Genomic DNA, 24,982 nt, shown 5'->3' with positions numbered 1-24,982 from the left:
TTCGATTGGGTGAGTTTTTGAAAAGACGAGCATTCTCTTGTAACCATGCATCAACATCAAGCTGAAAACCAGACATGCTTGATATGACCTTTGACCAGTTTGGAAACAACTACATCTGAAAACCTCCTAGCTTTTTGATACCCCTGAAAAGTTCACCGGCATGTGAAAACAATGTGCATTATCACATGTAATAGTTAAGGGTATTGCGGTATACATAGAGATAGATAGCGATTTTCATATGAATTTCACTGAGTTTTATTCTCAAGTACACTTACTTCAACACTAGTAGTTAGCCAGCAATTCACATGAAACTTTGAAAAAAATATATTACGGGGTTACAGATATCTCCAAACACTTAGATTCTATCTCACTAATGCCGAAAAAATGATGTTCATCAAAATGGCTAGAAGAAAATAAAATAACATTCACCTCCTCACTGCTTTGCTTTTCAAACCTTCTGCATTGCCCAAGGAGTGCCATGCTTCTACCTCCACAGTATTCTTTAAACATTCCAATAGCCTCTGGTTCACAGGAACATCTCCACTCATGCTATCATGATACTAATTGGTAAAAAAACAACAATAGATAACAAACAATAATCTGGTAACAAAAGAGCGGTGGGCTCTTTACAAGGCTTTGAAATTTCTTGGCACTACTTTATGCAATATCTGTACAACAGTATTTTACAGTAATTTGGTCTTCAGAAACCATAGTATGCAGGCTACGTCTCAGTTTAATGTGCCTTCAGTAACCATGACCATGCAAAAGTTTGTTACGTCAAATATTAAAAAGATAGTGATTGCTATTATTTTCCTATGACAGCAAGGCAACAGTGCATTCATCTTTTAAACATTAGATCCATGCCATCAAATGCACCACTTGGCTGAGTTATACCTACATCTGTTAAATGGTCAATGATTGCAACCTGTAAGACAAAGAGTGTTTGCCCTGCAACAAATGAGCAGCGACTAAATCAAACCTAATGACTAGCTATGTGCAACAGCCTAGAGCTTGTGCTACTTAGATTGGTCACAAAACTATGTTAATATTGGCCAACGATGTGGTAAAACCGAAATGCTTTATTGAACGACAGTCAGTAAAAACCCGACACATCATCAGCGTATGCAATGTATTTTATAGACCTTGGCATAACTGCAATGGACACGCTTTCTTTAAATTGATCATTGTCTATGTACCTAAGGACTGGCTCTAGGTAAATTGTGTACAGTTGTGGTGATAGGGAACACCCTTGGCCATCTCCTTCTGAGATGCCGCTATTTTCTGTTATGTGACCATTAATTAGCAACTTTGTTGAAACCTTACCGTAAAATGTTTCTTTTGTCCTGGAAAAGAGATAAATTCATCATTTTCAACTAAATGCTTTTTTGATCTGAATTTAATACTATCGACTTTTTTCTTTTACACCTCCTTGAGTAGGTCTTCAAAGGTTTGCAGTTGTTGATAATCAGGTGAGCTCAAAAGCCTGAAGAATAGGTATTTTATCGACAAGTTCTTACTTTTGTTTTTTTAGAGGTTTTAACAGGGGAACAATACACTTGAATGAAAGGTCTTGTTCTTAATTTCATGGATTCCAACCAATCAACTGATGTACTGTATGCATTCCGGTGTGTTGGCCATTTTCTTCAGCGTATTTTACAATAAAGTCCTTGTTGTCCAGGATGGCGGTGTTATGCTTTAAATATATATTTGGCCAGTCTGAAGTTTCCCTTCATCAAAGGAAGGCGAGCATATTATTGAGAACACTAAATCATCATGAGAACAAATATAGGTTTCTGAGTAAAAAACAGCTTGCGATGGAGTGTAAAACCTATATAATCTACTAAGGGTGCTATTAGCCTCCAATGTCCATATTACTGAAAAAGTTCTGGGGTCCGCTAGGTTAAAACTTTCAATAAGATTCCTCAACTAACTACTTCCTACTTGTCAACATATTCAATGCTTTTGACCTATGCTCTAGAGAAGGATTATCCACGCAGTTAAAACATTTTGGCAAAATGTTCTCATGATCTTCACTCACTGACAACGACGCGAGTTAACTCGCGTATTTATAATGTTGCTAGGCACCCAATGCGAGTTATCTCACCCCTGGAATTGACCTACTCCTTGTATCAGTATCTTTTAAATGATAGAAAATTTTTTTTATTCAATAGAAAGTAAAAATTTGTTGAGTAATGTACCTACACAATTATGTTGCATGGAAATGTATCCTTTCCATCGACATTTCAAAAATTTTGGACCTGTCCATTATATCTCCAACAAACATATTCCAATATAAACTATATTGTAGACTGTCTATTCATAACATCACAGTTTTATTCGAATTACCTGATGTTGCTATAAAATCCATATCTTTATACTTCATGACCAAATTACTACTATTTTTCCATCATTCGTCAAAAGCACCTTAACACTCAACTCGGAAGTTACATTCACCATCGTGACTACTTTCAACATTTCAACAGACAAAAATTGTCAACTACTTCATGAACTCCATCGTTCAGCCTAGCTTGTCTTGGAACATCAGTTAATGGCATTTCATAGCTCGTATTTGTTCTTTTAATTCGTGACGCTCAGGATGATGACCCAATTGTGCAAAAAGTAATAGAATTCTGTCAACGCGGCTGGCCAGCTTACAAAAGTGAACATCTACCACTTACACCTTATTTTGATCCTCAGGACTATCTGACTGTAGATAAGGAAGTGTTGCTCGATGATCGGAAACTTGTAACACTTGATGAACTCAAGCTGGAGATGCCCAGTCTTCTCAATCTTCAGGGCATACCGAGATGTAGAGTGCGAGCAAGGAGAGATATATGGTGGTCAGGGATGAGTGGTGACATAAAAGTGGTAGTTCGCCGATGCAACATCTGCCAACAAGTTGTTCCTACTCCAAAAGAGACACTGGCACCTAGTTCCTTCTCTGATCGCCTATGGGACAGACTCGAGATGGACCTGTTTGAATAAGACGGGAAAGTCTACCTTCTGGTTGTAGACTACTACAGTCGGATTGACACTCATGAAACCACTAAAATCTAGACTTCACCTAGCACAGTAGCTATCTTAGACAAAGTCTTTGTAACCCATAGGTTCCCAGACTATATAGTATCAGACAATGGTCCTCAGTTTGCACTACAAGGTTTTAAACCGTATGCAAAAGACAACAATTTTATACTTACTAACTCATCAACCCGCTATCCACGGGCTAACGAGGAGGCAGAACGTGCAGTTGGCACTATGAACGCCTCATGGTTAAGACAGAGGACCTTTCCGCAGCTTTGCTGAATTATCAATCAACCCCTTTAGATAATGGATCTTCTCCCTCACAGCTTCTGATGAGCCAACGTCTCAAAACTCGTATACCTATTCTTCCGGATCACTTTATACCTACCTGCTCTGACCAATCAACAAGAGATTTGCAGCGGTGAGCATGACGAATGCAAGTATGCAGTGAAGCATTACAAAAACTAGGTCAACAAGTACACATCCGGGATCACACAGCAACAGGAGTAGTCTCCTGACAGGTAGCTCCTCGCTCCTACACTATAACCAATAAAGCAGACAACACAGTACGACAAAACAGATCAGCCCTTATTCCAATGACAGCACCCTCAGATGATCACACCAGATAAACTACAATGTAGACCAGTGGAGATACCGGTAAAAAGACGCAAGACATTCAGTTTCCGAACATTAACAGGAGACCGCAATGAGATCCCAAGCCACCACCAAATCTTGCAAAAAACTACCAAATACCCCTTGGATAGTCATGACTAGTGCTGGGCTTGAGTACTTCTTGGTCAACAGGTTTAAACCCGCCCCCTTCTCTTCGGGTTTTTCGAGTATCGGGTAGCTAGTAGTGCTAGGCTCGGGTATTTCTTTGCCTACGGGTTTTTCGGGTATCGGGTTTGTTGATATGGATTTTATGTTTAAATTTTCTAAACAGATATATCTTCAAATTTACAAAGCAATTATATTTCTTTTTAATTTATTTATCATTTTTCAGTTTTTATTGACTGACATTCGTATACGCAGCGTTAACAGGTGGATTGTTAAACAGTCAAGATAGTCTGGGGCTACAGGGCATTTTCGTGTCAACAGGTGGCAAAAGATAGGGTCTATGGTAGCTTAATACTTAAGCATGTTCTATGTACCTCTCTGACTTTTTGTAGATGGTGCTCTAAATATCATAAAAAAACTTTACATTATCGGCTTTTTCCGTTAGTAAGGCTTGTTGGCTTAGTAAAACTTGGTTATAATGAATTATGTAATCCATAATAGCTAGCTGTGGTAATCAATTTAAACAGAGTTATTAAATGTTCACTGCTACTATCAACGCTGATAGCTGTTTCTAACAAGGCGATAGCGGAAACAGACTAAGAACCTATGTGTTATCGGTGATAGCGAACACGCGCCGTATTAAAAATGGCATAGATTTGTTTACGAAGCCGATTTGGCTGATTGCGCAAATAAAATTTGATGTAAGTATTTCTTCTCACCTTTTAATGACAAGTAATCACTGCTTGACTGCAATATTTTTAGTAGGCATAGTAAATAAGGTATGATATATTTTATTCTATCTATTAAATTAAAGACTCGTTAAACCCCATTGTCATGCCTCCTTAGCAAAAATGACACAGAAATGCCCTGTGGTCGCAGACTAAGAGCGCAGGGTGCAATAGACCGAGTTTTTGTTAACACTACCCGACGGATCCGTGTACCAAAACCCGAACTTGAAAGTCAAAACCCGAACCCGAAGGACCGGAATACCCGAAATCTCTATTACCCGATACTCGAGAGAAGATAAACCCGCGAGTTCAACGAGTATTACTACCCGTGCCCAGCACTAGTCATGACATATATGTCCTATGATGTATTTTGTACTGAGACAAATTTTACCGATAATCATTTTCATTTTATTTCTTGTTTTTGCTTTACACAGTTTAAGTTGCATTTGTTGTTTCAAATCCCAGAGGCGTAGATGTAGTGGAACTAGGCAGGCTTTACGCGAAGTGTTGTCTTTCTTTGCTTATGCTGTGTGACTTGGTTTTGTCCTTGACATTAGGGATTATTTTGGGGGCAAGTTAACAAAAATAAACTACGAGTAAAACCGCAAATCTTCAAGGCTACCTTTAGCAACGCAACAAAGAGGCCAAAACAAAAAAGAAGCCAACGAAGAGCCAGCGCAACAATATTACAAGGGTGATGGTGAGTTCAGTTATTTTTGGTGGTGCTTAGTAGGTTTAATTGCTTCTACATCCCTTTTGAGTTGCCACAGTTTCTATGATTGATTTTTCCAATTTTGAGGTTTCTAGTTTTCTTTTGACGTTTCCTATTATTTGATCTTTTGATGTCTTTTAGGCATCTTGCTGCTTGTATGTATTTTATGCTTATCATGTGGCCATACTGCATTCCTTGTTGGTATGTTGTTTTCGCAAATCTCCATACAACAGCAAAGTGCTCGTCATGCATCAGAAATCAACTACTCTTAATATTAATTAAATATGACCGTCCATAAATTGGAGCAAAAAGAAAAAATTAAAATGAGAGATGATATTAAGCAAACCAATTAAGTAGATTATATATAAAGTATGATCCACCACCCTGAAACACCACCGAGAACGGTTGTTCATTGAGAAATATTCGGTAACTCATGACCCGGAAGATAATTTACAACAGTTGCGTTCTCATACTCATGAAAATTTTTAGTAAACAACAAAAGATTTATGCATGGGTATGAAAAGACACTATAGGCAAGAAATGGTTTATCTTGTTTATGATTGCACTGTCCTGATGACTGGAAAAGACTCGACAGAACTTCAGACGAAAATTGAAAACAACTGCCAAAAGATAAAAATTTGGATGGATCCTTGGAACCTACTCATCAACTATCAGAAAACTGAGATTGTGGTATTCAAAGGAAATATCCCATACCCAATTATAAATACTAACACCATAAAAATTTATAACTGCTCTAAGGTCCTTGGTATAATCATAGATGAAAACCTGGCCTTTGAAAAACAATACAGCATGAGTACCAAATGTCTCACTCAACGTATGGATATGCTGAAACCTTTCATCTACGCTGGAACCCTTCATCTAACCCAGAAACCTAAGAAGAATCCTCGCACAAGTTATCATGCCAAAAACACTTTATGGTGCCTCCCTATGGGATCACAAGACTAAGATCTCTTTGAACGGTCCTATTAAACTGCTCCTCGTAGCTCACTACAACCCTCCCGGCGAATCACTACATTTACTGGCGAACATCCACCCTATAAACCTTCTATACACCAAAGATCGATTACAACTTACCAGAGGATTGGTAAAAACTAATAACCTATCCATGCTCTCTGACACACCTCGTAGCACACTCACCCTTAAAGTCATGTCCGACATAAGGAAACTGGTCTGTCGGACAACTAAACTTACAGAGTTGAAACCACAAGATCTTTCAAGAAGCAAGATCAACAACTGCATTCACAATGAATGGATACGGCAATAGAATGCACATCTCACGAATGGTATGTGCCCATACAGCATACTCCCTACTCTGACTTCGGAACATTTGTTCCTCCACCCACTGCCATTGAATTGCGACAGAAAGGATGTTGGGGCACTATGTGACCTACTAACTGGTCATAGCAGGCTCCTTTCCTTCCAATACAGGTTAGATCTAACATACACTCCAATATGCACCTATTTGATAGAAGAAGAAACATCGAATCACTACATGAACCTCTTTGCAGACTACGATGTCTTCAGAGCCCATACTAACCCCGCGACAGAAAACTGGAAATCAGTCATCTCTTTCCTTAGTCTCACACAAAGATGTTTAAAACGATGTTATAGAATATAAACCTCAAAAATTGCCAATCTAATACTCATACGATCTTTATTTTCAAGTATCATTCTGTATATATTATATCATCGTTACAAGTTTATATCATTACAACACTGTAAAAATCTGTACAGGAACAATTACACTGTAAATTGTATTTATACACTCTCAAAGATTAACCTTTCATCTTGGCTAGCAAAACGGGGCATTTTGCTGTTTTTGCATTATTTTTAATCAAAAAAGAGTCATCATCATGGTTTATCTTAAAACAAGCCGAGCCACGCTCGTTACCTTCTAGCGATAGATTTCAGTTTATCTGTCAAACACGAGTAACGCGATTCAATTTTGTAGAAACCCCAGTCTATGTGTAAAGACAATACTGAATTTATCAACTAAGGACGATTTTATAGCTCGAATTACCACCACGGGGGATGCAAAGCAGTATGGTTTCGCTTGTCAAGTTCGCGGCTCTGGATGGATGTTTTTCATTCTAGCGACTCAAACAAGTAATCACGCGAAAGCTACATGTACAATAGACTAAGGTTAGACTAGGTTTAGCAAATGATAGGTTTAGCACTATCGCGAAACGTCTCAAGGAGACCTTACAGCTGATACATACGTTCAGCTCATCTAATTTACTTCATGTCAACATCGGATCAAATTCATTTTCTGAATTTACATAGGCAAGAACTATACATTTTATTATCATAGGTAATTTTTTAAGTCAGCATCACTTCTATTAGTCTTGAAATTTGAAACATTACCTAATTACCTTCCGAATTGATGCATGATGCATAACGTCAATTAAACCAATGATATACAGCCCAAATGGGGCTGTATATCATTGATTAAACCAACATATATAACTGCAAACCCGAGACTACTTTCGACGGCATAAGTTGGTTTTAAATTTACCATTTTGATTAGCTAGGTTAAAGAGTCCGTTTTTCATGCAAAAACCCTTTTGGTAAATCTCAGGTTACAGTTTTCATAAATTATGATTTTAGTTTTAACTATTGTCAAATCTTCACTTGAAAGAAATGTTTCAGTTCTATATTTTAGATGTAAAAAAGAACATAAATTTCAAGTCAAGCATCATTAGTCATACTATGCATAGAAGATTTGATGTTTTTGGTGGTTATCAAAACTTCGCATAAATAGTTATAAAAATATAGAGCACTTGACCAAAAATATGTTAATGAACACTTATTTGCGCCGATTATGAAAGAAAAAAATGTAAGCCACATTTTACTTCTTTGCTACAAACCAACAAGAAAAGTGCATTATGGGACAGTGTCTACTGGGATTGGCTAATCCTTTAGTCTTTGAAGGGTTATTAACTTATTATCCATAGATAAAATTGATGACCAGCCATATAGAAGAGATGCAAAAATGAATTATCCATATGATGAAAAACTGGATATTTTCATTGAAAAACAAGGCTGAACTTACTATTATCTAGGGGGGCAGAGGTGTAAAAAGCTCTTGAATGACTGTCTCAAATGGCAGTGTTGTATTTCTAAACACCTTTTTTGGTGAAGGGAGAGCGGATCTATGCAGTCGGTAATTATTACAGAAAGTCACTACATAGGAGCTTAAGTTGGCTGTGTTGTATCAGCTTGTACAGGCTATACTCTTTAGGCGTGCTACACTCAAACTGGACTATTCGCCGCTTGCAATTACCAAAAAACCTGATAGTCTGTTAGACTTCCTCGTAAAGCTAAAAGTTACTGGAGAGCTGTTGAAGTTGACAAACATAGTAATGTAGATTCATAGAAGAGGTGAAGAAGCTTAAAACTCATCTAAAACTTGTAGAAGATGGATATCTTGGCTTGAAGAAAATGCAAAGTCTATATTTAAACTAGAAATGATGGTATCAAGTCATGGTTATCAAGTATCATGGTATCAAGTCATGGTATCAAGTATCGATGGTATTAACTTCAAGTCATGATTTGTAAACAACTGATGTTTACTGAAGCTCAGATTTAGCAACAAGCTGTGAGATTTAGGCTTACAACTTTGTTAGTATGATTTTAAAAATTTAGACTAACACAGCTACACAATTGAAAATTTTTATTCAGTTATCTAAATAGGCCTATAGCGCCATCAAGTATTTGGTGTTTTGATGCGTAACATGCGTTTAAAAGAAAAGAAGAAGTCAATCGCTTGGTTTGAAAGAAAATTGTAGATAGGTTAAAGACAACTTATTTTAGAGCATTCATTTGTCAGCATGCAAACTTGTGCTGCATGCTCAACTGCGTTGTTGCTGAACTGGAAGAGTTTTATGGAAGGAGGAGAACAATTGGTTTAATGAACCTAAAATATAGAAGAAAATGGTGTAGAATGCCATGTAGTATTTCTGCACAACTCTAATTATAATTATAAAGTAATGCAGCTGCTGTGTAAGCTGACAGACAACCTTTGATGAAATTTGGGATTTGCTTGTTGAAACTGTTTTAAAAGTTTGCAATACTTAGTCTGGAACATTACCAGAGTTCTCTACAGAAAAGCGTAGTGATCTGCACTCAAAGTTTTGGAATATTTATGATAAATGAATACTATTTGCAGGTTCAATGGGTTAGAGAGGTGAGTGACAAAAAGTGCTTCTATTATTTACACCTTTCTGTGGCCAACATGGAAAACAGCTCACCTATGACAGATGGCCGAGGCATACAAGTGATTGAGTTGCATATGATGGACAAATCTAAATACTATCCTCTAGCCCTAGTTTCAGGCACGCTCATTCGAACAACCCTCTATCCACTTGGCTTGGTTAAAACAAGACTTCAGGTTCAAAATAAAAAGACATTCTATAATGGCACTTGGGACGCATTCAAAAAGATCTCTCGTATAGAAGGCGTGAGGGGACTGTACCGTGGATACTGGGTCAATTCTTTGCTTGTTTTTCCGCAGGTAGGATTTCCAATATGCTCATTTTTCCATAGGTAGGATTTCCAATATGCTCATTGTTTCACTAGTAGAATTTCTTGTATGGTAATTGGTGCTTAGGCAGCCATTCAATTAGTTTGTATTGCACCTCACTAATTGTTACTGTTTGTGGACAAAGCTGTTCTTCTGCTCTTTCAAATGCATAGGAAGTATTTTACTGATAATTGATTTAGTTATTTATAAATAGCTGATCAGAGATTTTCTACTAAACGTGAAAAGTTTTTTAGGTGAAGCATAATTCACTTGACTGTTGCACCTTACCATATTTCAGATAATGTACTTAGCTGTTGCACTATAATGTGCTAGTAGTAAGTCTAACAAAGCCTGGAATCCTTTTCGTTGTTAATCTGATAGTCCGCAGGTGGGTGTTTATTAGGCTGGTTCTTGGGAACCAGGCGAAGTTTAGAAACCAAATATTGTTGGTGACCTGGTGGAATGCAGAGAGCATATGAAGTTTGGATGGAAATGGCCAAAAATATGGAAATAGGTTTCTGTTTGCAAGCACACCTAATGACAAAGTGGGATGTGTTAATATAGATATACTGTATTGCAACTTACCGCGGAGCGTCACCAACTTCAAAACATTACAAACCAGGTGTAACATGATAAACCCTTACGTTAGTTATTCTCATGAACCCTTATGGTGGACATAAGGGTTCATCATGTTAAACCCTTATGTCATATCAGTCATAAATCATATCAGTCTGCATAAACCCTTATGCAAACTGCCTACTGGTAGTCTGCATGTCATAAAGATTGCATAGGCACATACTAACTTAACATTTTATAAGTACATACAAAACATGTAGGTTGATATATAAAATCATTTTCTACAGTTATCTTCCATCGAAGCTCTTTAAAATACCTTTAAAAACATTCCAGTAGCTGTGACAGCCACTAGTTAGGATTTGACTAGAGTTAAAGCAGTCTGCATGTGATATTATAGCTATCCAATGACATGCTAGCACTAACCGCGAGTTTCTTAGTAATTTCACAAATTTAAATACTGCTGCAGACAGGGCTAGTGAGATTCATTCATGTATGTATTCAACTATGCTGTAATAATGAATGTACACCTATGATATGTACAGCATACACACACCGTTTATTCTGGACCATGACTCATAAATCACTCATCTTCATTTACACAGTTGATACTTTCAACGTGTGCAACTTAATTGACGATGGTATATGCATAACCTTGACACAAACCAACTGATGAATAACCCACTTGCGCTTTGTCAAACTCGAATGTGATTTCTGCAATGCACAATACTAATAATCTATATAAATCCCAGTGTCAGTCTGTGATTTGGTCTGTCCAGCCATAGCTATTAAAACCTTGAAATGAAGAATCCGTATCGCAGACGATTTGATCTCGGAACCTCCTGTCTCTAGGCAATATGCTAGCCCATTTAGCTATATGAGATTGATGGATTTATTGGGCGATATGAGTCGCTATCTTGGTTAAAATATGTGTAGCGCTCTCCGTTATGCATCGTCACTAAAGCTTGCTGTAACTGCTCTTATTAGTAAGTTTAACAATACGGATACTAGCTTACTCAGATTATTCATTGGCAATGTACCAGACTAATGGCAAGTGGTCGACAGCTACATTAACTGCGATTGTTTATAAACTGTTTTTAATACCTGTGCTACGCCGGCTATTCTATACTATAATAAGAACTGTCTGTCCGAAGACAGTTAAGAGCGTTAGAAAAATTGCACAACACAGGGATCAATCCCGTACATGCGGATGCCAAGCACACTACCAATAAGCAATGCTGCCATCATGCCACATACATCTTATGTCTATATATTTTTTGTTCTCAAAGTCTGTCATTTGTGGGAGTGATTGTGCGGCTATATATTTTAAAATCTTGGATTAAATATTCCGTATCGAAGAAGACTCAATCTCGGACACGGCCGTGCACCAGTCTGCCGCCTTACCCACTAGACCACAGAAATCAAACTTGCTAGCTTGCTAATATAAGTCATTATATGAGAGCAAATACCTAACTGCTTTGCTATGACATGGATCATAGCATAACGTCATGAGAAGCTGTTCGCTCACATTATTAAACTGGCTAATAGTGAGCAACTCTCACTACTTCTCATTGTTTATAAGACAAAACACTTTTCTCATGATATCTAGTTTGAAAGTTAGAATGTCAAATGTTGTTATATGTTAAATACAAATCAATTTTCTGTCCAAAGACTTTTCTATTACCTGGACAACGCGGGGTGGCACAGCTAGTATATACAGTGAAACATGGATAACTCGCACTCGGATATATCGAACATATGGTCAACTCGAATAGATTTGCTTGGTCCGTTCCCACGCAATGATAAATGGCTCTATATAACTCGACCTCGGCACCGTTAACTCGAACAGTTTTTTGCCGAATTCACAAACGTGGTTTCCGTTCAATTTGTTTCGAAGGAGTTTCCACTAGTCGCGGAACTGAGACTACTCTGCTGTCTTAACGAAAGCGCTTTTTATATGCGTATAGTGTACATATAATTTCCCCCGTACCGTATAATGGAACCGAAAAAGAAATCGTATGAAAATGATTAATAGGTTCGCTAAGACGTTCGTTTAGTTACGGCCAAGCTATAAACGTTAGAAGGTATTAGCGATAAAAATTTAATAAAGGTAGACACAGCATGCAAAATACATATTGTAACAGTGATTATATGCGGATACATAAAGATAAAATGTCACAAATAGGCTCGTGGCTTGGCGTCCGCTACAACAGACATCTACTTTACGATGGCATCACGCAAGCAAAGAAAAGCGTGGAAACCTTCTGACAAACTTAAAGTACTCGAGGAAATCGAAGCAGGACAAAAGCTATCACCATTATCAAAAAGAGAAAATCTTCCAAAAAGTACCGTGTCAACATGGATTAAACAAAAAGAAAGAATAAGATCGTTATGTGACCAAAATTCATCAAGGCTAAGAGATCGTTCAACGTCGCACTTGGTTTAGACAAGTGCGTAGTGAAGGCGTACCTATCGTTGGGCCAATTTTGTTAGAAAAGACTAACAAGTTTTTAAGGACTATAATAACTGTTTAAAATATATTTCTACAATAAGTCACACTGTTGATCTTTGTCAAAAAAATACCTTGTCACAGACTACACTCGTTAAGTTTTTTAAATGAGACAACTGATCTAATGTAAAGCATGCTTTTTTGCATTGCTCATAAATGTTTACTTATGTCCAGTTTTAAAAATTATCAGAAAGAATAGATATTTTTCTATTGGGCTGAGATTTGTTTGCAGTTTTAGGTCATGTGACTGACAAGACATTTCAAGATTAAAATTGGCAAAATTGATCTTGAGTAAAACACTCAGAAGAAAAAATGTCTTCTGAGCGTTTTAACCGCGATTAGGTTTTGCCAATTTTAATCTGAAAAAGTTCTGGCTGTCACATCACCTAAAACAACACACAAATCTCAAGTGTATAAAAATATCTATACTTTCTGATAAATACTTTAAAACTCTACATGAGATGCCCTTTAACTTACAACAAACAACCTATACTTTAGTTTTATATATACATGTAGTTTGTATATGTATCTACTGATAAATACATTCACTTGTGACTGTGCTCTGATAACTTGAATGCTCTGATAACTCAAACACTTTCGCTCGGTCCCGTGAAGTTTGAGTTATCCATGTTTCACTGTATATATTTCTTAAAGGTTGACTTGCAACAAAATTCACATTACAGTTATTTGATACCAAAAGATTCACCATGTCTTACTCTGTCGTGTTGTAGGTGCAAAATATGTGGGAATGTGATTACAAGCTCTTAAAAGCTCAAAAACGAACAGTTAATCGCAGCCACACCAGACCGCCATAGTTTGGATTCTCTTTTCAAAAAGGCTAAAATGTGACATAGTTGTGGTAAATGGTTTCTGTTTACAACACTTTCATGCAACCTTATTCGTTGAAATATTTTCACAAATATACTTCACGCATTCAATAAAACCATGTCTATTGTTCTTACGCATCTGTTTTATCGTCATTGTAATACTGTCACTGTTAGCACTGATATCTTATAACTTATCGTAAAAATTCATTTAATTTTTTAACTTTAGCTCGATGGAGTACATATCATTGTCTGATAATCATGACGAGCCTGTTAGTCACCTTAGATAATCGAAAAGTGCTGCAAAAATTATTTGCGAAGTATTGGGTCACATGATCAGATTACGACTTGACGATTTGATCATGCCGAAACAAAACTGTAAAGTAGCGAGCATCTATATTTGATACGGGGTCTTCGGTAAAACCCGAAGTGTTTGTCATAAACTAGTGCTACGATAAGTTCATATTGAGCTTTTTATCGACCTTTCAATTCACGTGAGAACATCACGTGACAAGACAATAACCAAACTGTAATGAATACGTCAGACAAATATAGAGATTCCAATATACGGCGGCTTTTCGTTTTTGAGCTTTGAAGAGCTTGTAATCGCATTTCCGCATAGTTGGCACCTACAACACAGTAAAACATGGTGAATCTTTTGATACCAAATAACTGTAGTGTGAATTTTGTTGCAAGCCAACTTTAAAGTATGTCCGTATGTATGCATTCCAGCTATAGCTATTAAAATCTTTCAATAAAGAATCCATACTGAAGAAGATTTGATCTTAGACTCTACTGTTTGTCAGTCCATCACCCTACCCAATAGACCACAGAGAGTGCGTTGATAGCTTGCTGATATAAGTCGCTATATGAGAGCGCATACACAACGGCGTTGCATACCGCGCAGGGTGATTGCATAAGTAAGTGATTGTCATAAGTTAGCTTACTAAAATTTTCCATTGGCATTATGCCAGGTTAATAGAAAGTGGCAGTTAACTCTCCTTCTCATTGTTTATAAGCTGATTTTTCATACTCGGGCAACGCCGGATAGGACAGCTAGTCTATATATGTATATTTCCCAAAGTATGAGGTTTTAGGATCTGACAGCATTCCGGCTATAGCTATTAAAATCATGGAATAAAGACTTTGTACCAAAGTAAATTTGATCTTGGACCATCTCATTTGTCTGTCCATTGCGTACCGATTCAGTCACAGAGATTGATAAACTCACTAGTCCATATATGTCTCTAGATGGGAACAAATACCATGACGCAAAGTCATGGCGTAAATGTCATTGTCAATGTCATTAAAAGCCCTAGCTATTATTAGTAAGCTTACTGAAATTTTTCATTGGTAATGTGCCAGGCTAATAGCAAGTGGCAGGCGACTCTCATCACTTGTTATTGTTTATAAGCTGATTTTTAATACCCGAGCAACGCCGGATGGCACAGCTAGTTTTAGATTAGTTGTGCATTTATTCATTACACATCTTGATCTCTCGCAGTGCACCTGCAAGTGTACTAGTATTAGTACTAGTTAGTATTACATAAGTAGAGCATTAGACTTGCATAAATTAGTTTAGTAATAGGGGCGATTAGCATGGAAATATATGAGCTGTAATGAGGAGACAACTCCTCTCTGTTACATTAAAGTAAGTCAGTAGTAAAACATGATAACACACCTTTGGAAGCTGTTGATATTAATATAAAGAAGGCTTTTGTCTGATTCCAAGCCTGTAGGTTAAGCTGTATGTTGCGATCTATGCTTGCGCCGCATATCAAATACCACTTTCTTATCTCTAGATGTCTTACATAACTGTCTATGAGGGCACTCGTCAGTGGCTGCAGGATCATTCAATTGAGTCTACGCAGCTAAAAAGCTTCCTGTCAGGTGGTTGCGCCTCCGTCGCGAGTCAGACCTTTGTCGTACCTCTTGATATCATCTCCCAGCACTTGATGATGATCGGCAGCCAGCATAAACCATACAGAGTCCCCAAGTCTGATGCCCATCGTGCAATCAAACCCGGTCACACCCACCTCAACACGCTTAATATAGAGATATCTAACTCTAGTTCAAGGTTGGTAAGATCGATGGTAGGCCACTGCAACCTCATATACTTGTTGAGGTTGCAGTGGCCTGTATGTAGGATGTATATGGTCAAAGTACTCATATATTTGTTATGCACAAAGTTCTAGTAATGTCAAGGAAAGTTAGAAGGTACACTGGTAAACAAAGGGTTGTCTTTTCATTGTTTAGCCTGATATCGTATAAGAGAATATGTACATCTGAACTCTGGTGTTCAGATGTCTAGGATGTTATTCTATTTAGTGGAGATAAATCAAGCTTCCTGAATATTAATCATAGACCTATTAACTATACTATATTAACTAGTATAGTTCATAGGTCTATGTTATTAATATATATATATATATATATACGTTGTAATACTACGTTTGGTGTATTACAATATATTGCAATTTGATACATAGGTGCTGTACATACGTATAGGTGTACACGTATATATCCAATGCATAGATGTTGTACATATATATTGTAATGTGATACAGAGGTGTTATACATATGCACAGTAACCGGATGTCAAGATGCCATACATATATATTGTAGTGTAATACATGCTTGCTTTAGATTGTATTTTTTGCATTCGAATCGCACTTAGGGAACTTGCAATGTATGACATATGTAATTTATGAAGAACGTCTCTCACAATGTATACAAACATTTACTGTATTGCAGGTTAGGCACGTCCTACAAAATAATGAAAGCCATATACACAAAGTATGGTCTTAGGGGATTTTATAAAGGCTATTTTATTTCTCTTTCGGTCTACACTCCTCACAGCGCCCTCTGGTGGCTCCTTTATGACAAATATTCAGGTATGTTCCGCTACTAGGATGTCTTTATGCATTCTTCACCACCTCATTGTTTCTTGTAAACAGATTGTTCCTCTTTGTCTTTCTCATGTTGGAGGGGTAAACAGACAACATGCCGACACTCCTCTATCCACTAACAAGGTGGACAGCGGAGGTACATACATGGTAAGCTTGATATGGGATGACAGTGATAATAAAACAATAATGATAAACTTGCTCAGCATGTTAAGACTATGTATGTACTTACATAACATGCTAGGCAAGTTTATCATTAATAGTTCATCATTATTAGCTCATCATAATCCTGACTCGTAAAGCTTGAATCACTTGAAGGAAATGAGGAGTTGTCTGCTCCGTTTAGCAATAGAATATCCATGTATAGATAACTATGCATCAAGTTTTGCTGAAATTTGTCGTTCTGAATTTATTCTATGAATTTCTTTTGAGACAGTAATGTATCATGTTTAGAATAAGTTACAAACTTACAAATAAAAATATCAAATAAATATTTTGCAGGAGGTATTTTGCTTTTTAGAAAATCAAAGGCTAAATTATTTGCTCAGAGCTCAGTTGTCAACACAGATGCACAGTTAAGTTGAGCCTCAACTCATGCGGTGCTCTCCATGTAAATTTTGAGTAGTTATGCCTTGGTATTTATATTATGTAGTCTTCCAACCTACGTAATCCTCAGATAATCACTCAAGGGTTTGACCATCACATACATGTACATAGTATTGTATCTAGCCTGACTCTGTATTCAGCAGAGTAGTTTTATTTAAAGAGATGTATAGATATGCAGGCCTGCCGAAAGTCATATTGTTGTTTTATAGTTTTAATTTGTGGCAAGAACACCAGACATCTATAAAGAGTTTCTTTTACAATGTTTGGAACCCAGAACTAAATGTGTTTGCAATTACCAGTAGGAAGCTGTGAATATTCATGCCTACTCCATAATATGTTCTTTGCCATCTTGCTAATCGTAGTTTTAACTATTAAATCATATCAATTTTCGACTAATTTCAGGATCTGTTGGTGTAACTTTTCACAATGCCATGATACCATGTACTCTTTTAGCTCTCTTTTTACAAATAGACAGTCTTCATGCTCGTTTATTAATCAGTACTGCATAAGCTCTCTAAGTGCCATGTTCTGTGTGGATGAGGGTGATCATGGTTTTCCATCACTTCCTATCCCTTTGTTCTTTTCAGCAATCCTTGTTCCGATACCTCTGCTCTCTCTCTCTTTATATTAGTTGAACCGCTATATATTTTTAGGCTTCTCAAGTAGGTCACCCGCTGTCTGACCCTGCTCCATTTTCCTTCAATACTTCCTGTTACCGTCAAGTTCTCTAGACCCTCATTTCACATTATGCACCCAAAAACTCAAGCCGTATTTTCCTTATTGTTTTTATTAAGTTGCTTTCCTTCTCTCTTTTTCTTAATACTTTCACATTTATGATGAGATCCGTCCAATATATTCTAAACATTCACCTTAGGACCATACATCCATTGCTTCCAGTCTTCCGTCCATCTGAGTTGAAATTGTCCAAGACTCATCACCGCATAACTCCTAAACTGCACAAGCTAGCTTTTTATAATCCCAGCCTAACACTTTCTTTTGCACCTCGTTCTTTGTCTGTGGAATTTACTTATAGCGCTAGTTAGCAATCAACTGAAAGTGTTGAGTTACTGCCCCTCAACATCTGTTTGTTTCATTTTTAATCCTCTGTGTTTATTGCTTCTAAGCAGAAAAACATCCCACATATATTTTCTGCTGGAAATACATGTAATCAGTATTAAAGTTGTAGTTGTCATCTCTCTGTATCTATGGAATAGATTACTCCTGTACATATCTCATTTGGACATTGATGTTGCTTCGTGCAGGTTTAGTGGCCAAAATGAGTCCTGATTGGGTACCACGTCTGGTCCTGCAATGCATCGCTGCTCCACTGGCTGGCTGCACAGCGACCATAATTACCAACCCCCTTGATGTCAGCCGGACGAGAGTGCAGGTAGGGAACGGATTGAGTTCACTCCAAACTTAATATCAGTTTTCAGGCGTTGATTATTCGCTTAACCAATATTGCGTTTTAGCTTGTGTGATAGGCGGTATTACAAAACTGAGGTTTGTATTCCTTGATACCAGTGCATCATGTTACATATCTTGTTTCTGACATTGTCCGCATGTGTCGCAGGTCAGTGGTACTGGTACTCTCTTCACAACCCTCGCTGAGCTGTGGAAGTATGAAGGGATTAAAATGTTCACCAAGGCTTTCACAGCTAGAATGACCCAATCGACCATATTTTCTTTCTCCATCATCCTCGGGTACGAGACGATAAAACGCTGGTCGCTTTTAGAAGAGCACAAAGTGAATGTCCGATGGTAATGCCAAGTCTTTCACACCACCTGCTAGACTAAGTTATGATTGCTCGATAGCTTTGTACGTTCACATTAGGTTAATATTGTACTCTGACAATATATAGATTTTTATTACTCATGCAGAATTATCCAGCACATTAACTGGATAGAGGACTAGGAAATTTTATATATTATTTTTGAGATGCACTATTTAGATAGTTTCTGAGGAAGGTCAACTCAAAGGTGCGACTGCCATGACACGTGTAGTTCACACAACTGCGTGTTCCTGGGGTTTTTCACCAAAGTTCATACTTTTGGTATCGTCATGATTAGCCTTTGCAGGAGGCTAAAGGGCTTATATTTCTTATTTTACCAGTAATCTTGATGCCAAATATATTATTATATGACGGCAGCATTAAATATGCTGTTTCATTGTTAACTGGCTCCAAATATGTATTATGGTAACGTAGCTCTGGGCAGTCCAAGGCTATACTATTCTGAATACCAACAGTGAACTTTAGCATATGATCCCTAATTACTGCATTACTGGTTTACAATGTCATTGCAGACAAAGCAAAAGTGAATTTACACAAAGCGTAAATGTGACGAATTTGTAATGAATGTTTTTATCTCGCAGACTGACCAATTGAAGCCTTATACAACAGCCAGTGGTTGCAACAAATACATTTTCAGTGTACCCATTTTCTTGCAAATCAAATTGATTATTAACAAACTAAATGCACAAGAATATCTCTTGCAAGAAGCTAGAAAATGAGCAGGGATAATTTGACCTGCTAGTTTTTGTGTGTCTATAACAAGCCATTGTAAGTAGATTATTGGTGACTTGCGGGTGCAATGGATATAACTCAAAAAATTGGCTGGGCCAGCTCTAGTTTTGTCATGTACGATTTGCGACTGCAAAATTGCTGACCATTGCACTGGGTAGGTAGGCATCCGTATTAGGCGAACAAATGCATTGATAAAACAGGAGTTAGAAGATGTAATGGAGTGGTAATGAACATAAATGTATGAGTGTTATCATAAGACTATGTATGTATAACGACATGCATGGTCATAAGATGTGGATAATTTGTAGCTAGATTTCTGTAAAATCACTTAACATCATGAAATTCTACCATAGTTTGATGCACAAGTACAAAAAATAGTTATGTCAAAATTAGTTCTTCGATGGATAGAAAAAATGGACGTGATGTGTATCACTTATTCAGATGTTACAGCATAGAATGCCAGGGACATTTCACAAAAATCTCACAAACCAATTACTTCCTCGTATTCTGGTTTGCTTACGATATAAATATTAGGTAGTAAAAAGTACAACAGGCTCAGACAAGACAGCACAAAGATACAGCAAGGTCAAGTGCCATAAAGTTCATTCTCTTCTATCACCAAATCATTTTCGATCGGTTCTGCCAAGCTGTAAATATTTTCCGTATTGCTGTCGGTATTTTGGCTGTCAGCCAAGCTATAATACAAATGGGATTGGAGGCTGTCTGCGACATTCACATAAACGCCATCGCTGTCAATTTCCTGTACATTAGGATAAGTAGCTTTATCCTCAGATTCTCCGCTGGTCGAGATTTGATCATCACTTTTTTTGATGGAGCCATTTTGTGGTGGTGCAAAGGCTTCATTATAGTGCGTCTCTGTCTGTGGGTCTGCTACCTCATGGCTTGGTGGTTGACTTCTTCTCCTAAAGAATACTTATAGATGGAAGTGTGGCAGTGTTTGTTAGATAATTCCTCAGAGAGACTAATGTATGTACAAAAATTAAAAAAACCATAGCCTAACATGCTGAATATCGTTGAAACATCCTGTTTATGAAGTTTCTTAGAGGCAAAAGAGAAATGTATCATATATAGTATATATTTACTCATATATAAACTATAATATATCATATTATAGTTTGTATACATATACAGCCTTATTATATAGAGCTGGGATTTCGGCAGTGTCTCAAACGCAAGTGAAGAGGCTGCATGTGAAGTGAAATTATAGAGATAGGACAGCACTCGACAGAGGAGCTGCCTGGAGAGCTAAATATGATAGCAGTCAAATAGATGAAGCCCGTGCGGCTGTCTACCGGAAATCACCCTTTAACGAACAACTGTGTAGCGGTAACGATAGGATAGGGCTGCTAGATGGTACTGTTCGACCTAGACTATCATATAGTATTAGTTGATTATGTTTTATTGTAATAGTATAGCCGTAAGTACCTTTTATAATTATTTTTAATCTGGCGATGGCAATTTCTTTACGCATTACTCTCGTATTTAACACATGATATCCACTCGCATTTAATCTACAGTTATCTACCCGGACTGAAGAGCTCAAGACCGGATATACAGAAACGCGCCATTGTTCAGAACTTTATATTGTTTTATTACGCAGCTTACACCGACGTTATCTCAACTATCATATTCTATTGCATTACTACGGTCGTACCTATATAACATTGTTATTATCGTTACTGAAATTGTGTTACTCATAATACAAATATTATCTGGCTTCTATACAAGACACTGCCTACACTTGCTGATTAATTTCCGCGAAGGTTGAAGCAAAATCTCCGAATTTAAACAAATTTCCTTTACATGCAGTCATGATGAGACAAGCATAGAGCATAGTAAATCTTCTATAGAAAGACAAGGTCAAGAACTTCAGAATCCTAAGAGGGGTTGGCTGGCCTCTTATCCATGGCAGATATCCTAATAGAAAAGACCTAAGATGGTTGGTACATGTACACAGGATGGGCCAGAATAACGAAAGATGAATTAGGGTCATAAGATGAAGCGTGAGCAAAACATAACTTGAAGTTGAAGGAACTAGATGCAAACGGATAGCAAGAGAAGGCGGAAAACAGAACTTCATTGAAGTCATCGATAGAACCTAAACCATGAGATGGTTTTTTTCGAAATGACTGAAAGAGAGAGGCTGAATCTATTGCTATTACCACAACAACCATGGAATTATGTAGCCACAGTTTAACGGCACTACCAGCCTCGAGTTAGTTTAACCATGCATAGCTGATAGCCCTAACAGCAGCTATCATAGCTCTTATCAAACTGTGCAACTCAAGATAAGAGTTGTCTCATCATATCTTGGCACGCAACAAGTGATAAAATTTGTTTAATCAGCAAAATACATCTTATCTACTGAAGTCATATCTCTACGGCAGCCAAAATATATCGTTATCAGACTTTCATGGCGGCTTTTATTAATCTCTAACTACTTTAGCTAAATTAATCATCAAATTATGAAAGGTTGTTTTAATGCATTTTTGACCATTTAACTCGTCAAGTTGATTTTATCAGTACGAAAGTTATGAGAGTCAACATTAGACTATCACTCTACTCCAGTGTCTTACCTTCTGAAAACTACAACAGCGACAATGACCCCGATGATAATTGGTAGAGCGACAGCTAGACCAATGTAGATACCAACATCGCTGCCTAAACCTGTAAGAATATTATACAGAACATGAGGTGAAGGTCTCAATGTCTTTGTTAAAACAGCAGCTTTCCTTTTAGAATGCTTGTGACAATTAGATTCATCTAAACAAACAATAACAACAGTAGTAGAAATAAAAGGTTATGGTCATAATTGCTTACCGTTTAATTTTTGTAAAAAGTGAATTTTGTCGTTAGCACTGTAATACGCAGTGATAAACAAAATGCCAGACAACTAATGCTACAGTCCATCTCTCTCATATACTACTGAAGTGCAACACACCATTTGCCAGCGTTAGTTAACCAATGAATAGTTTGTTATATACGAATCTCCACTGAATATATTTATTTAGGTGCACAAATGATTAGAGGTTGGCTAGACTTACCTGCATTTATTGAAAACGAATCTTGAATGAGTCCACTGTTTTTTGGGGTGGCTGAAGAATTTTGTAGAGCAGTGGTACCAGAGTCAAATGAATCTTTCATGGTTTTGGGTTTTGTCACAACCCAAGAGTAAGTCTCAGAAGTAGTTATTGAGAGAGAACTTGTTGAGCTGTCAGCCCTTAATGCTGGTGTTAAACCGGGTTGAACTTTTGTTGAAGGTAAGTATATAGGTGGTTCCATATGCGGGTCCTTGCGTGGAGTTACTACATTTGGGGGAGTAGGAAATCTCGTTGGGATACGATTTGGTATTTCTACAAGGTAGACCCAATCAGTACTTTTTAAAATGTGCACATTTACTGGTAAGCTTCGTAAGATGTACAAAACTTAATACAGTATACAAATAAAGTACAGAGTAATGAAAAATGACCTAGTAAAGGGTTTTGAAAATATACTGCTCATTTTATTAAATGTATTTTTATAGCTAGCTTTGTAACAAGTAGTTGGCCAATGGCCAATTCCATATGGCAGACTCTGACAGGGTACAGCCGATTGATACTGGCCAAGTATGTCTACCTGACTATATATATAGAAAAAAAATTGTTTCCTCACCCCGGTTAACCCGTATGGGTGGTAGTTTCTGCTCTAACTCGGGTCTACCCCGAGTTAGAGCAGAAACTACTATATATATATATATATAGGGGTGCGGCACTATTAGCCTTTGTGCAAAGCTCATCAATTTTGTGATTTGAGCACTCTGGTGCCAGCACATTGATTTTCTTAAAGTCTGCGAGGCAACTTAGTTGTTTCGTGGCAGGAAGTCAACTCTCATTGGTAATGGGATTTGTGTCCCTTGCCTAAGCTCTGAGCTGCACTGATGAGGCTTCAATAGCCGAAACAGTACTGTCTGTAGCATGAGTATATATATATATATATATATATATATATATATATATATATATATATATATATATATATATATATATATAAACAGACAGTACTGTTTCGGCTTCAATAGCCAAAACAGTACTGTCTGTAGCATGAGTATATATATATTAATTATATATAATATAATAATATATATATAATATATTATATATTATATAATATAATCATATAATATATTAATTAATAATATAATATAATTATATAATATATTATATTATATATATAATATAATATATATATATATATATTAATTAAATCTTTTCAACCATGAAGATAAATTGGATCTCTTCATTAATTTGGGTGAAGCACGCAAAGCTTTTTGATATCTTCATAGAGCATTTACTTAGAAATTTTATACTTCAGTTAGACTACTGGTGAAAATACTGATGGTACCTGCGAGCAACGTCGTGCTCAACTCTAATATAAACACATTTTACTAGAAGCAAGTGGTGATACCTGCTGTATTGCGATTGGCTGGCAGATTGTCACCAAGAATGTTTTCAAGTAAATACTCAAAAGTTTCAAAAAAACTTAGTTCCGCTTATAATGAACGCCAAGTTATTCCAAAGAATATAACAAAATTCATAATACAATGAATTTTAGAATAAATTAATAAAATATATACGAATTCAAATGTTCAAAAATCGAAACTCAAATATATACAATATATTTGACAAGTGCAGCAAGTAAATCAAGTATGAAGGTATGTATGTATGTCTAATAATGACAAGTACAACTTTAGATAGCAGATGTTTCCGTTTCAGAAAGAAAACTTTTTGTTGGGTCTTATTGGAGTTCACTTGATCACAGTCAAACACATTTATGTTTTTTAGAAAATCAACAATCTTAGAGTTTTATTACTATGCAGTGTGGTATAATAATAAAAAAAAAATCTTACAGTCCAGTGCAAACACTTAAGAAACATTTTTATTAAAATAATTTTGAATGAAACAAGAAAGAAAGCTTTGTGCTTATCACAGCTGAACTCTGTCGATAGCAGGTGGCAATCATGACATGAATTTATTTAATTGTCTACAAAAGCTTATACTCCTTATGCTTTGATACACAAACTGTATAAAATATAGCCAACAATGATATATTAGACAGAATTTTTGTATGATACCCGTATACACAAATACTATATACCTATTCACATAATGATAGCTTATAACACTGTTCAAGAAATTATATATACATATATGTATATATATGTATATATACACATATATATATATATATATATATATACA

The 24,982-nt window shown here is 36.7% G+C and overlaps 2 protein-coding genes and 1 pseudogene across 3 annotated transcripts in view; 2 read left to right on the top strand and 1 right to left on the bottom strand.

Moving 5' to 3' along the window:
• LOC137399762 (uncharacterized protein HI_0077-like) overlaps window positions 1-556 on the bottom strand; it is a 29,770-nt gene extending 29,214 nt beyond the window's left edge. For both annotated transcript variants that reach the window (XM_068085981.1, XM_068085980.1), the window contains exon 1: window positions 430-556. In XM_068085981.1, coding sequence (XP_067942082.1) covers window positions 430-548 — 119 coding nt within the window. In that variant the 5' untranslated portion in view covers window positions 549-556. The remainder of the gene's footprint in view (window positions 1-429) is intronic.
• A 5,222-nt stretch (window positions 557-5,778) lies between these two features.
• LOC137400376 (uncharacterized) lies at window positions 5,779-6,877 on the top strand (annotated as a pseudogene).
• Window positions 6,878-7,440: 563 nt separating this feature from the next.
• On the top strand, window positions 7,441-19,343 carry LOC137399783 (solute carrier family 25 member 44-like). The gene is made up of 6 exons (XM_068086010.1): window positions 7,441-7,542; window positions 9,428-9,772; window positions 15,490-15,764; window positions 16,442-16,581; window positions 18,462-18,589; window positions 18,773-19,343. Exons 2-6 carry the CDS (start codon window positions 9,494-9,496, stop codon window positions 18,962-18,964), a joined length of 1,014 nt encoding a protein of 337 aa, XP_067942111.1. The 5' UTR covers window positions 7,441-7,542; window positions 9,428-9,493; the 3' UTR covers window positions 18,965-19,343.
• Window positions 19,344-24,982: the final 5,639 nt, after the last annotated feature.

This window comes from Watersipora subatra, chromosome 7 (genome assembly GCF_963576615.1).
Source record: "Watersipora subatra chromosome 7, tzWatSuba1.1, whole genome shotgun sequence".
NCBI classification, from domain to species: domain Eukaryota; kingdom Metazoa; phylum Bryozoa; class Gymnolaemata; order Cheilostomatida; family Watersiporidae; genus Watersipora; species Watersipora subatra.
This window is presented reverse-complemented; position numbering and strand designations above follow the sequence as displayed.